Raw genomic sequence first — 12184 nt, 5'->3', positions numbered from 1 at the left:
TCTAGTCCAACCGGAGTCCAAGGAAGCGCCAGGAGCCGGAGCCGTTCGCCCCAGCTTTCCCCCCGCAGCGACTGCTACCGCCCGCGAAGCCGGCGGCTGGCTTTGGAGTTTGGCGCGGAAAAGCCCGGGGTGGGGCGGGCTCCTGCCGATTGGTAGCTGGTGGCGGGAATGAGGAAGACGGGGAGGAGCCCACGCCCGGCTCGGGGAACCCGGGGGCGGGGGGGTTGCTGCTGCAGCGGCCTGCCTGCACGGCGCTGCAGCGAGGGGGGTGCACGCTGCATGCACGGATGGGTGCGCTGGGATGCGGGGACCGAAGCACGGTAGATGGAAGGTGCCGCTGCACCCCACCTGGGGCTTGCTTTGTTCCCAGCCTTGGCAGTCCGAGTCAAGACGCATGAGCCCCTGGGTGCTGAGGCTTATTCCAGCCTGGCTTTGGAAGCGGTGAGCACTCTCCCGTGGATGGTAAAAAAGCCCACAACTCCTTCCACCTCAGCCCTCTTCAGCGCCACCTCCCGCCAGAAATCGCTCCGTAAACCACAGGAGAGGATAGGACTAGTTCACAGTCAGAAGGGTCATCCGAGGTAATGGCCTATGGAGCAACCACCTCCCGTCCATTACACTTTGAACTCCATCCCCCTTGCTTGCAATGTATGGTGATGACAAATGTTGACCTGTCACCTCTGCCCTAAGCTACAGGTCTACCCCCTGGGGAAAACACCTGATGGATTCTCTTTCCCCATTTCTGGGCTCCTCTGCAAGGACAGCCAGTCAGAGCTGCTGCCCCTGGCAACCAGAACTCTCCCCTTCCACTCAGGTACCACAGGAGATTTGATGCAAGGAGCTTCTGGACACATATCATTTCCACAAAAAGCAGAGGGGTAAGGAGAAGAAAGAGCCCAGCAGCTCAGAGCAGGCTCTGTTCCTTCCATTCATGAAGATCTCTCTGAAGCGCACACTTTTGATATCATGCACTCTCTCTCCTTTACTCAACTCATCTCCCAGGATAAAAGTTTAGCAAAAGAAATCAAGGCATCAAAAGCAGTTAAACACGTGACCAACTTGAAGCACGTGCTTCGTTGCTTTCCTGAAGCAGGGCCAGTGCCTGCAAAAAAAGTTGGTCTGCAGGCAAAAGCCCAGCACTTCCCCTGTGGCTCATAAAAAGCGCAAGAAATATGGCGCATTATTAGTCTGAAACAAAGGGTAGCAGAACAATGGACCTCTCAGCAGACAGATTCCTCGTGACGCCTCATAAGACACTTGCTGACAAAAAGTAATGCATGCAAGCTCCAAGGAAACTTGGCAAAGATAAGCAAGTGCCCTCCCCTGATGGCCATGACCCCTCAAACTGTCTTCCTGAAGTGTCCCCTCTCTCTAAGGAATAATCAAATCCCTAAAAGAGTCTCAGGAATCACAAGACTGGGACTCTAGTCTCTGTTTTCCCTCCTAGTCTTTGTCTTGTCTATTTAGAATGTATATTTGGTCCCAGCACAATGGGACACTGATCTCAGTTGGGACCTCCAGGCACTACCATAATACAACACTAAATAATAACATAATTAATGGGGCAAATCCTGAAAGCTGCAGGGCACCTGGCACTGCTATCAAAGCCAAGCAGAACTGCAGCTGCTCAGCACCCACTGGAAGTGCAGTGATGTCACAAACCTTTGACATCACAGACGCGCAGATCCTTAGGAAGCACAGACAAGAGCTGGCTTCTGTACTTCCCCGATGTCGGTGGTGAAATCGATTAGCCTGGTGCTGCCTGAAGAAAAGGTGTATTTGGCAGGGTCCAGCGTAGCTGGTCAAGTGATTCTGACCCTTAACAACTCTTTGATCAACCCCACAGTGAAGGTAGAGCTCGTGGGAAGGGGCTATTTGCAGTGGAATGAAGAGACTAATGCTGACAAGGATTACAGCAGAGACATTATCTGCAATAACAAGGCTGACTACGTCAATAAAACAAAGACATTCTATATAGATGGTAAGGAATTGTAACCATAGAGGTCAAAGAACACAGAGTAAAACCTCACTAATTTTGCACTCGTGAACACAGGAATTGCCATATCGGATCAGATCAGTGATCATTGTAGCCCTGTATCCTGTCATTACCCCAACTACTTAAGAGGAAAATGCAAGAAACACTTCATTAGGCAGTTATGTGATAACCTGCCCACAGGAAGTATTTCTTCCTAACCCTTATTGATTAGAGGTTGGCTTAAGCCCTGGAGCAAGGAGCTAAACTTTGGGCACTTGTTAAAAAAAATATGTAATTTTAAACTCTGGATGATCTCATCATCCATGTAACAGTCCAGTCCCTTTTATTCCCTCTGAACCCTTGGCTTCCATGAGGGCTTTATTTATTTAGATTTACATTTTTTAAAAAGTGTAAACGAAAAATGGTGGTAGTGGATTTCCCAAGGTTAGTTCTGCATTTGTGCAGAAAAAGTATTTCCTTTTATCAGTTTTAAATTTGCTCCCTTTCAATTTCCGGGAATGTCCCCTTGTCCTTGTATTAGGAGAAAAGGAAAACAGGAGACTTAAGGTGAATGATTGTATTGTAAGGATTTATTGTGGAGTAAGGTACCACTCACTGTGAATAAAGGAATCACAGTCTGGCCCATAGTAAGTGTGTACACATATCTATACATATAGTCACAGTAATGCATCACTAAGACCTTGTCTAAACTAGGAAGGGGTTTCTGGTATAGTTATATCAATACAGCTATATCAGCAAAATCCTCTAGAGTGAACACATTTATACTGGGATAAAAGTGATTATACCAGTATAACATATGCCAGTTCTCCCAGTCAGTATTATCCGTAATAGCATAAGCACAACTATACTAGTATAACCACATCTACTCTAGGACTTTTACTGGCATAGCTATGCAGGTAAAGAACCACACCTCTAAATGACATACGGCTATGCCAGTAAAACCTCTAAGGCCTGGTCGACACTAAAAAATTAGGTCAGCATAACTACATTGTTCAAGGCTGTGAAAAATCCACAGCCCTGAGTGACGTAGTTAAACCAATGAACCTAAGTCCCCGTATAGACACCGCTAGGTTGACAGAAGAATTCTTGCACTGACCTAGCTCTCACCTGTCGGGAAGGTGGATTACCTATGCTGACAGGAGAATCCCTGCTCTCGGTGTAGGTAGTGACTACACTAGGGGTTCTCAGCCTATTTACCACGGAGCTGCATATGGAGCTTTATCATGTGTTATGTGGGCCACATCCACACTATATATATACTACCTGTATGGCCCTGAGGATGTCACATGGGCCGCAGCTATGCACTGATTGGGTTGCAAGCAGCCCTCAGGCCAGGGGTTGAGAACCACTGGTCTACAATGAAGAACTAGGATGCAGCTGTACCTCTGTAGCATTTTAAGTGCAGACAAGTTTTAAGTGTAGACCAGGTATCAATGTACTTTGTTCATTTATTTTGTCAACTGTCATTTTTAATTTATTTATGTGCTGATAAGTGTACCACAATACATTTTATAAAAATAATGAAGTCTTGATAATATGAGACCTCACTACGACTTATGCTGTTATATCCTTGCTGAGAGGCAGGGAAGTCATGAGCTACACAGAGGAGGTAAATGAAAATTAGTCCAGGACTTACTGTGTTTTTATATACACAGTTAGTTAACCCCCAATGTTTACAGGAATATAAAAGCAGTGGGTTGTGAACAACTCCTACATAGTTAAGAGTTGAAGGTTAGGCTGCATGTCAATGCATTAAATCTTGGATTTGACCTATGACCTCCAATGGTCAGACTTCAACTCCTCCTAGACTATTAGGATTTAAAGGCTATGCCCCACCGGAAAGGTCATTTTTCCTACATGTGCAGTCAAGTCTTGGATTTGACCTATTAGCTCTCACCATGGCAAGTAAATTCCTCTTACAAATTGAAAGTTGTGCTAGGTGTTATTGTAAATCTAGGGTGAAATTATCTTTCCAATATTTAGCATAATAGTAACAAGCAGTGCTTCTATCACACTTTTCAACTCTGTATCTAAAATGCCAAATGTTTCAAAATTGGGGGCCTAAAGGCAGGCACGTAAATCCATATTTCGTCTCCTAAACAGCCTGATTTTCAGAGATACTAAGAAATCACAACTCTCAAGGTTTCTTTCACAAAATTTACCAGCAGTCCTATACCAGTATAATTATATCACTGTAGCTATGCAGTATAACTTCCTGTGTGCACATTCTCTTTGGGGATTTAGAGTGCCTTTTTCAGTTTAGTTTATGTCTCTTTAGAAGCGGTTTAAACTAAACTGAAAAAAAAGGCATTCTAAATCCCAAAAGAGTACATTTATGTGGGGGATTATATCAGAAGGATGGTCTTATCAGTTCAAAGTGAGACACGGCCAACTTTAGCCCGGTGTGAGCAGGAAACCTCTCCATTAAATTAAATGTAATTGCACCTGCTTACATTACAAACTGAATTTAAGAGGCAGAAGCAGAGACACTGAAATGGTTTTCCATGGCCTTGCATCTTGTGTCATTCACGTTAATGCAAAGCGAAAGTAAAATATTATCACTGGTGCAAGTGATCTGATAGCAATTTTACCCCTACTTTGCACGAGTGCAACTGAAAACACAAAAAGCCAGGCTGTAGAGAATTAGTCTCTGTGAGGGTTTGTGGTATCCAGTGACACCAGTAAAGGAGAAGTAGATATTCATTCCACTGCCTGATTTTTGTAGGGTTTAAAAGCTGCTGAGCACCCTTCATGCCTAGTGACCAAATTCAAAGTTCAGGGCGCTCAGCATTTTGCAGGAGCAGACCCTTAACAATAATTTGCAAGCAGTTGTGGGTTGCTATCCTCATTAAAAAAATTCCATCAAGAACGCAAGGCAGGCCATAAATAAGAAGTGATCTTTTAGCTCGGTAAGTGAGGGAGTGTCGTTTGGTTTTCAGGTAACTGGCTGTCTTCAGGCACCCACATCTTTGACTTCCATTTCAACTTACCTGACAGACTTCCATCGACATTCACCAGCAACATAGCCCGTGTCTCCTACTTCCTCAAAGCCTCCTGCGCCACCCGAGAGCTCATCTTAGCCAAGCAGAAGAAATATTTACTGGTGCAAGGGACCTCCTCTAGCCTCCCTACAAATAAAATAGAATCCCAGGTAAGGTAAATAGAGAATATTCGTCTTGTGACAGGAGGAGAGAAGAAGAGTGTAAGGGTCCAGTGCTGCTCCCAATGAGGTCTAGCTAGCTATTTCTGCCAGGCCCATCCCCATGGTATTGGAGCGCCCTTACAAAACTACGTAAGTCCAGACAGGTGGTCTACACACAGATCCTAGAATTGTATCCTCTCTCCCCTTGTCCAAAGACATGTAGTTTGGCCTACGAGGCGCTTTGGAGAGCAAGATAAGGACTTGGGAGCTAGTTCAAACAAATATGGGGACCCACAGTAAAGCCACCTGAATCAGGGGCCGTGCACTCCAAGGGCATGGCTACGTACTGTACCATGTGCGACTTTAAGTACATCAGTATACTTAAAGCGGTACACTCCAGCCCCACCCCAAAGTGGATGCAGTTACACTGGTATAAAGATGCTTAACAATAAAAGTCACACCCTTGACGGACATTGTTATGCTGGTACAAAAGTGGTGTGCAGGCCAAGCCTAAGAGTCAGTGCATGACCTTCTCCCACTTAACTGCTCGGCCTTGTCAGCTAAGGGGATGCAATTCCATGGACGGTAAAGGGTAGCAATAGGATAGCATGTATGTTTGTGGAGGGCAGTTGGGAAATTAGTGGCTGGAAGTTTCCTATTAAAGAGGAGAACAGGGGAAATAGGAGATGTGCTTCAACAGAGCCAGGGTGAAAGAAGGAGACACCTTGATTCCTCAGGGCTCCACATCAAGTGACACTGTAAAAGGAAAACGTCATCCTCACATTTCAGTCCATCCTACAGGGACCCCCATGACTCTAGGCTTGGTAGCATCATTTGCCTCAGCCCCACCAGGGCTTTCTAGCGCAATCTGATATTCAACTGGCAGCCAGTGAAGAGATGGAGCACTGGAGTAACGTGGTCTCATTAGCCCACGTTGGTCAACAGATGTGCTGCAGGTGTTCCCTGTGGCTTCTTTCTCAAGCATACAGGCTGAACTTTCCTGATATTTATAGGGAAGTTTAAAAAAAGAACAGGCAATGGGGGAAAAAGAACTTCCAGGCCTTTTCTCTATATCATAAAGCAGAAAAAAATTCATTCAAACCATTATCTGTTTCCTTTGAAGATCATTGTTAAAATTACAATGATTTAATCAACAGAAACACTGGAATTAATTTTTGCATCTACTTGGCTATATTACTAAGAGGAGCCAATAAGCATCATCAGATGCATCTTGAATAATTATCAGTAATAATGCAGAAAAGCAGAAGTGCTGAATAAATATTTCTGTTCTTTATTTAGGAAACAAACAGACGATGTAGTCATGTCATATATGATGATAACACTCCTACTAGTATCTCAGGATGATGTTAAACAGTAGCTACTATAGTTAGATATTTAGCAGGTCAAGACAGCAGGTCAAAATAACTTGCCTCAAAGAGTTTTATAAGAGTTGGCTGAGGAGCTCGCTGGCCCATTAATGTTGATTTTCAGTAAATCTTGGAACACTGGGGATATTCCAGAAGATTGGAAGAAAGCTAATGTTGTGCCAATATTTTAAATGGGAAAAGGGGATGACCCGGGTAATTATAAGCCTGTTAGTCTGACATCAGTCTCAGGCAAGATAATGGAATGGTTAATACAGGACTCGATTAATACAAAAATTAAAGGTGAATAATACAATTAATGCCAATCGCCAGAGGTTTATGGAAAACAGATCCTGTCAAACTAACTTGATATATTTTTGATGAGATTACATATTTGGTTGATAAAGCTAATAATGTTGATGTCACATATTTAGACTTTCTGTAACTCATTTGACTAGGTACTACATGACATTTTGATTGAAAATCTAAACAATATGAAATTAGCATGGCTTATATTAAATGGATTAAAAACTAGTTAACTGATAGGTCTCAAAATGTAATTGTAAACAAAGAAACATCATGTAAGGGGTGGGTTTCTAGTGGAGTCCTGCAGGGATCAGTTTTTGGCCCTATACTATTTAATATTCTTGTCAATGACCTGGAAAAAAACATAAAATGATCACTGATAAAGTTTGCAGATGACACAAAAATTGGGGGAGCGGTAAATACTGAAGAGGACAGGATTGTTTGGTAAGCTAGGTACAAGCAAAACAGTATGTGTTTTAATATAGCTAAATGTAATTGTATACATCTAGGAACAAAGAATACAGACCATACTTACAGGATGTTGGGAAGTAGTGACTCTGAAAAAGATTTGGTGGTCCCGGTGGAGAATCAGCTGAACATAAGCTTCTGGGTGCAATGCTGTGGCCAAAATAGCTAATGGAATCCTTGGATGCATAAACAGGGGAATCTCAAGCAGGAGTATAGAGGTTATTTTACTTCTAACAATGGTTCAGTTGCCACTAGAATATGCTGTCCAGGTCTGGTGTCCACAGTTCAAGAAGGATGTTGATAAACTGGAGGGAGTTCAGAGAAGAGCCACAAAAATGAGTAAAGGATTAGAAAACATGCCTGAGAGTGATAACTAGATTGAGCTGCTTGACAAAGAGGAGTTTAAGGGGTGACCTGATTACACATTGTAAGTATCTACATGGGGAACAAATGCATGGAAAGGGCTCTTCAATACAGCAGAGAAAGGTCTAACATGATCCGAAGGCTGGAAGTTGAAGCTAGGCAAACTCAGACTGTAAGTGAGGAAAACATTTTCACCAGTGAGGGTTATTATCCCTTGCAACAATTTTCCAATGGTCATGGTGGATCCTCCATCATTGGCAAATTTTAAATATAAATGGGATGTCTTTTCTAAAAGCTGTTCTCCAGGAATTATTCTGGGGAAGTTCTATAGCCTGTGTTATACAGGAAGTCAGAATAGGTGATCACAATCGTCCCTTCTGGCCTTGAAATCCATGCTCCCTGCAGAGTCAGGAGAAATCTCCCCCTCAAACAACCCTAGTTTCTGGGGCAGCCAGAAGCTATACAGCCATTTGAGTCTAGTAGGATGAACTAATTTCTTTTCAGGAGTGTCAAGTGTCCCTAAGGACATGGCGTAAGGGCAGAAACTGGATTTAACACTAAACAAGAGAAGAGAGTTGATAGTGACTTGAACACCTGAAAGGTGCAGGGAACATTAACGTCCCAGCCAAAATGGTACAGGACAAAAAAGGGACCCTGAATCATTCAGCATCTCAAGGCTTCCAGTACACAGCCTCCTCGCACATCATTTTCTATGAACAATAATTATGCACGTTCTTATTTCATAGCTACATTATACATATACCTAGGGATCAGTCTTGAAAATATTACTCGTGTGAGTAGTCCTACTGAACTCAAGGGGTAAGTAGAGCTACTCACATGCGTCAGGATTAGCCCCTTCGACTGCAAATTCATTATGGTAGAGACATGGGGCCTGATTCCCATTTACCCTACGATCCCTTTGCACTGCCAGAGTGGTGTATAAGGGCCTGAGCATAAATGAGGATCTGGACCGTACAGCCAAACTCTGCTCTCTCACTCTCGGGTGTAAATCAGGATTGACTCTGTTGAAGTCAATGGAATTACGGTAGCATAAGTGAGCGCTGATTCAGGCCTGTGGTCTTTTCTAACTTCACTTGTATTATTGGCAGCCTCCAGCCCCATACACGTTTATGGGGTGGTGTAAATACTATAGTGATTCCTAACCGTATTACTATCTTTAGTTGTTTGCTTTAAATGGCACCATCAGCAAATTCTGCCAGCTTCCTTCCCGAAGTGGGCCCCAGGAGATAACACTTCTCTACCCGCCAGGGTGGATGACGAGGCTTCATTCATTCTTGTGTAGCAAGCTCTGAGGTTCGTGGATGGAAGGGGCTAGAGAAGTGTGACTATTCATGTTATTCTTTGGCTTTGGGGTCTAAGCCTGAGTGAACTTTGCACTGCATACAATATGCCTGCATTACTGAGACCTAATACTAATCACTCCATCAAGATGGTGAGAAAATGCTACTTTTAATGGCCTGTTTGTGGCCTTCCCCTGAATTCGGTGTAAATATATATTGCATGCATTTCTCTTGCTCTCTCCTTGATGGAATCAGGACTGCTAAGCTGTGTGTCATATGTCCTGTACTGCTAACAAAAATTCTCCTTTAGCTCAAGTGATAGGGGCCTGTGGAGAAGGATATGAGGTCTAGCCTCACTGCTTCTATGAAGTACAAAGGGCCACACGTGCAGCATGAAGTTTTGGGTGTCTGCAGATTTCTTTTAGTGTGAAGCAGCTCTGCTTCTGCATCTGCAGTTCCATGTGTGTAAGGAACCGAGGCAATCATATTGTATCCTGTGATAGGCACTCACCGTACTCTACCTTCCCCCTACCCCCATGCAGTACCCTTTGGTGGTGGAAGTCAACAAGCACATAGCTTATCATTGCTGCTTCAAACATGGCCTTGTCATCCTCCGGATTTCCCTGGAGAAAAACACATTCGCCCCCGGTGAACAAATCATCTTCATGACCGAGATCGACAACCAGACAGGCAGGTCCATCAGGAAGGTGGTTTTTGCCTTGTACTCCATCATCCTCTACCTGGGCTACACCGTCAGGGCAGAACGGCGCTCCTTAGAAGACCGAAACGAAGTGATGAGGCTGGAGTCCAGGACCAAGGCAGCCCCCTTTGAGGTCACAAGGATCACCAGCATGTTCCCCCTGCCCAAGTTACTGTCTGTCAGTAGCATGCTCGTAGCCAACGAAATCATGGAAGTCCGGTATGAGCTGATAGGTACAGTTTACCTTCCCTGGTCCATGAACACAATTGTGGCCAAAGTGCCTATCATCATAAGAACCACAGCTGCAGGCATCCCTGAGGACTAGCAGAGGGGTGCAGATCTGCACCAGAAGCAAAGTGACCACGTGTACCTACCCAGCATTTTCAGACGAATCTCTATGCAGTGATCCAGGAACAAGTTTGCTGAGGTCCAGATAATAAAGATTTGCTGTGAAACGCGTGTATGCCAGCTGCCTCATTTCACAACAGGCCTTTGCACAAGCTGGTTCTGGATTGGGCCAAGATGCCAGAATGAGTCACAAAATGAGGGAGGGTGGGGCTAGCTAGGACCCAAGAGCAGAGTGAGAATACCAAGAGACACTGCCTGCCTCCCAGCTCAGGGCTGCAATGTGCTCTAGTTAGATCAGAGGAATGGTCATCAAGAGACCTGGGTTCCAACCCCAGCTCCGCTGCTAACTCACTGGGTTAGTGACTTTCCTCCTCTGTGCCTCAGGTTCCTGCTCTGTAGAATGAGGATGATACTGGAGCAGATCCACAGGTTCATTCCTCACCCACCCAAGTGTCTTGTGTCATGGTTTGTCTGGAGGCGAGAAGGAAGACACAGGTCAGTAGCCTGGACCCAGAAGAACAAATACCCTTTAAATAGCTGCCCCCAGGGACACATACACACAGTGGGAGCAGAGACAACACCTAAAGGTGTGAAGCTGGCAAGTCCAGGGAAGAATGGAGGAGCAGGTCTGGGTGGAGAACTGGCAGGTGGGAAGCCAGCAGCAGGGGGCTGGGAACAAGCCAGCCTGCCTGCTAATTGGGTAGCTTCAGGGGAGGCTGGGGAAAGAAACCAGGCTGTATGCGATTGCGTATGGAGCCTGGGGTGGGGCAGAGGCTGGGAAGACACTAATGAATCCACCAGGGTGTGAAGGGGACCAGGCAGCAGGTATACAGGGAGCAAAAGATACATGAGACCCCTCTGCATCTTCTGGTGCAGAAAGGAGACTGCCAGGCACTGTAGCAATCCCCTAGCCAGGAAAACAATATACAGCTGAGGAGTTGGGCAAGGAGGGAATCTCAGAATTACAGCCGGGTGCTTGACTGGGGTATCCCTATGGCCCTTTGTTTCCAGTTTTTAACCATTTTTACCAGCAAGTTCCCACGTTTTACAAAAGCTGTTATTGGGGTATTCCTGCTTTTCACCCAAATTTTGAACCAGACCAGTCCAGTCCAGTCCATGAAAAGACTGCGTTAAGTTCAGAACAGCCAATCCACTGCAATAGGTGTTTCTGTTAATAATACATTCGTCTTAGTGTAAATGTGACGCTGTCTGTTAAAGTCGGACAACGCAGTGGGGAAGATGCACACATACAGACATGTGCCTCCATGTGCACATACTGTTAACGTACAGTTCATGAAACGTATCAGAGCATTAAACTGCTTTTACTTTCAATATGCTTATTTTTCTCTATTTGTTGCTTTTTTTCTGTCCTCACATATTTACCCAGAAAACTGTGATTTCTTTTTTTCTTTTTTGGTAATAAAAACTGATCAATTCCCAGGAAATTTTAAACAAAATAAAAATTGAAAATGAAGGCCCTTGAGGTATCCCCCAGGCTTCTTAAGGGACAATAGCAGCTTTCTCCCTCAGGCAAAGAGAGCTTGCTGAGACTAAGGCCACCTGGTGGCTAGAGCCCCCCTCGCCAGACTTAATACTGCTGCAAAAAAAGACTCCGGCAGCATGAGCTACGCCAGTTCTTAGGGCAGAAGGGCAGCTGTGGAGTGGATCCACTGCTTCTCTGGAGCCTGGAGAGGAGCACTCCTCCCCACTGTGCCCGAGGATTCCCAGCAGCAGCCAGCACAGGGCTGGGAACTAGAAAGTACAGATATAATCAGTGCCAAGTACAGTTTGTTCTCTCCACCAGGCCAGGCAGTCTGACAACAAGCTGTGGCAGCTCCAGCGCTATGTTTAAAGGCTACTGCTCCAGCAAAATCTCCACCTACACCTTTTCCTTTGCACTGCTCAGGGGTCTGCATACCCGACGTGCTGGGGCTATTGATCTGGTTCGGCACAAGGATGCGCCACGCTCCTTCCCCCACAGATGATGGCCTTGGCCAGTAGTCCCCAAAGGAGCGAAGATGCTGCAGAGAGGGTGGGGAATGTTTTTAATCAAGGCTATCAGCTGAAAATATTTCTACAACCGTAGAACCTTTCTACAAAGGCGCCTCTGCAGGGGAGAGGAGAGGAACATGAGGTGGAATCCCAAAGCAGCAGGGGAAAGAAGGGTGCAGGAATGATAGCCAGTGTTTTATCAAC

General features: G+C 45.1%; 1 protein-coding gene across 1 annotated transcript; it reads left to right on the top strand.

Moving 5' to 3' along the window:
• Positions 1 to 1728: 1728 nt before the first annotated feature.
• ARRDC5 (arrestin domain containing 5) lies at positions 1729 to 9965 on the top strand. The gene is made up of 3 exons (XM_032775141.1): positions 1729 to 1981; positions 4936 to 5147; positions 9483 to 9965. Exons 1-3 carry the CDS (start codon positions 1729 to 1731, stop codon positions 9963 to 9965), a joined length of 948 nt encoding a protein of 315 aa, XP_032631032.1.
• Positions 9966 to 12184: the final 2219 nt, after the last annotated feature.

This window comes from Chelonoidis abingdonii, chromosome 11 (genome assembly GCF_003597395.2).
Source record: "Chelonoidis abingdonii isolate Lonesome George chromosome 11, CheloAbing_2.0, whole genome shotgun sequence".
Classification (NCBI taxonomy): domain Eukaryota; kingdom Metazoa; phylum Chordata; order Testudines; family Testudinidae; genus Chelonoidis; species Chelonoidis abingdonii.
The sequence above is the reverse complement of the archived record's forward strand: the minus strand, read 5'-3'. Positions and strand labels throughout refer to the sequence as shown.

What these genes read in the sequence shown, in the direction of transcription:
- ARRDC5 (XM_032775141.1), top strand. Translation starts at nt 1,729, where the DNA reads ATGTCGGTGGTGAAATCGATTAGCCTGGTGCTGCCTGAAGAAAAGGTG. An exon ending in AAAGACATTCTATATAGATG is followed by an intron (nt 1,982 to 4,935) that starts GTAAGGAATTGT and finishes TTTGGTTTTCAG; the next exon opens with GTAACTGGCTGTCTTCAGGC. An exon ending in CAAATAAAATAGAATCCCAG is followed by an intron (nt 5,148 to 9,482) that starts GTAAGGTAAATA and finishes ACCCCCATGCAG; the next exon opens with TACCCTTTGGTGGTGGAAGT.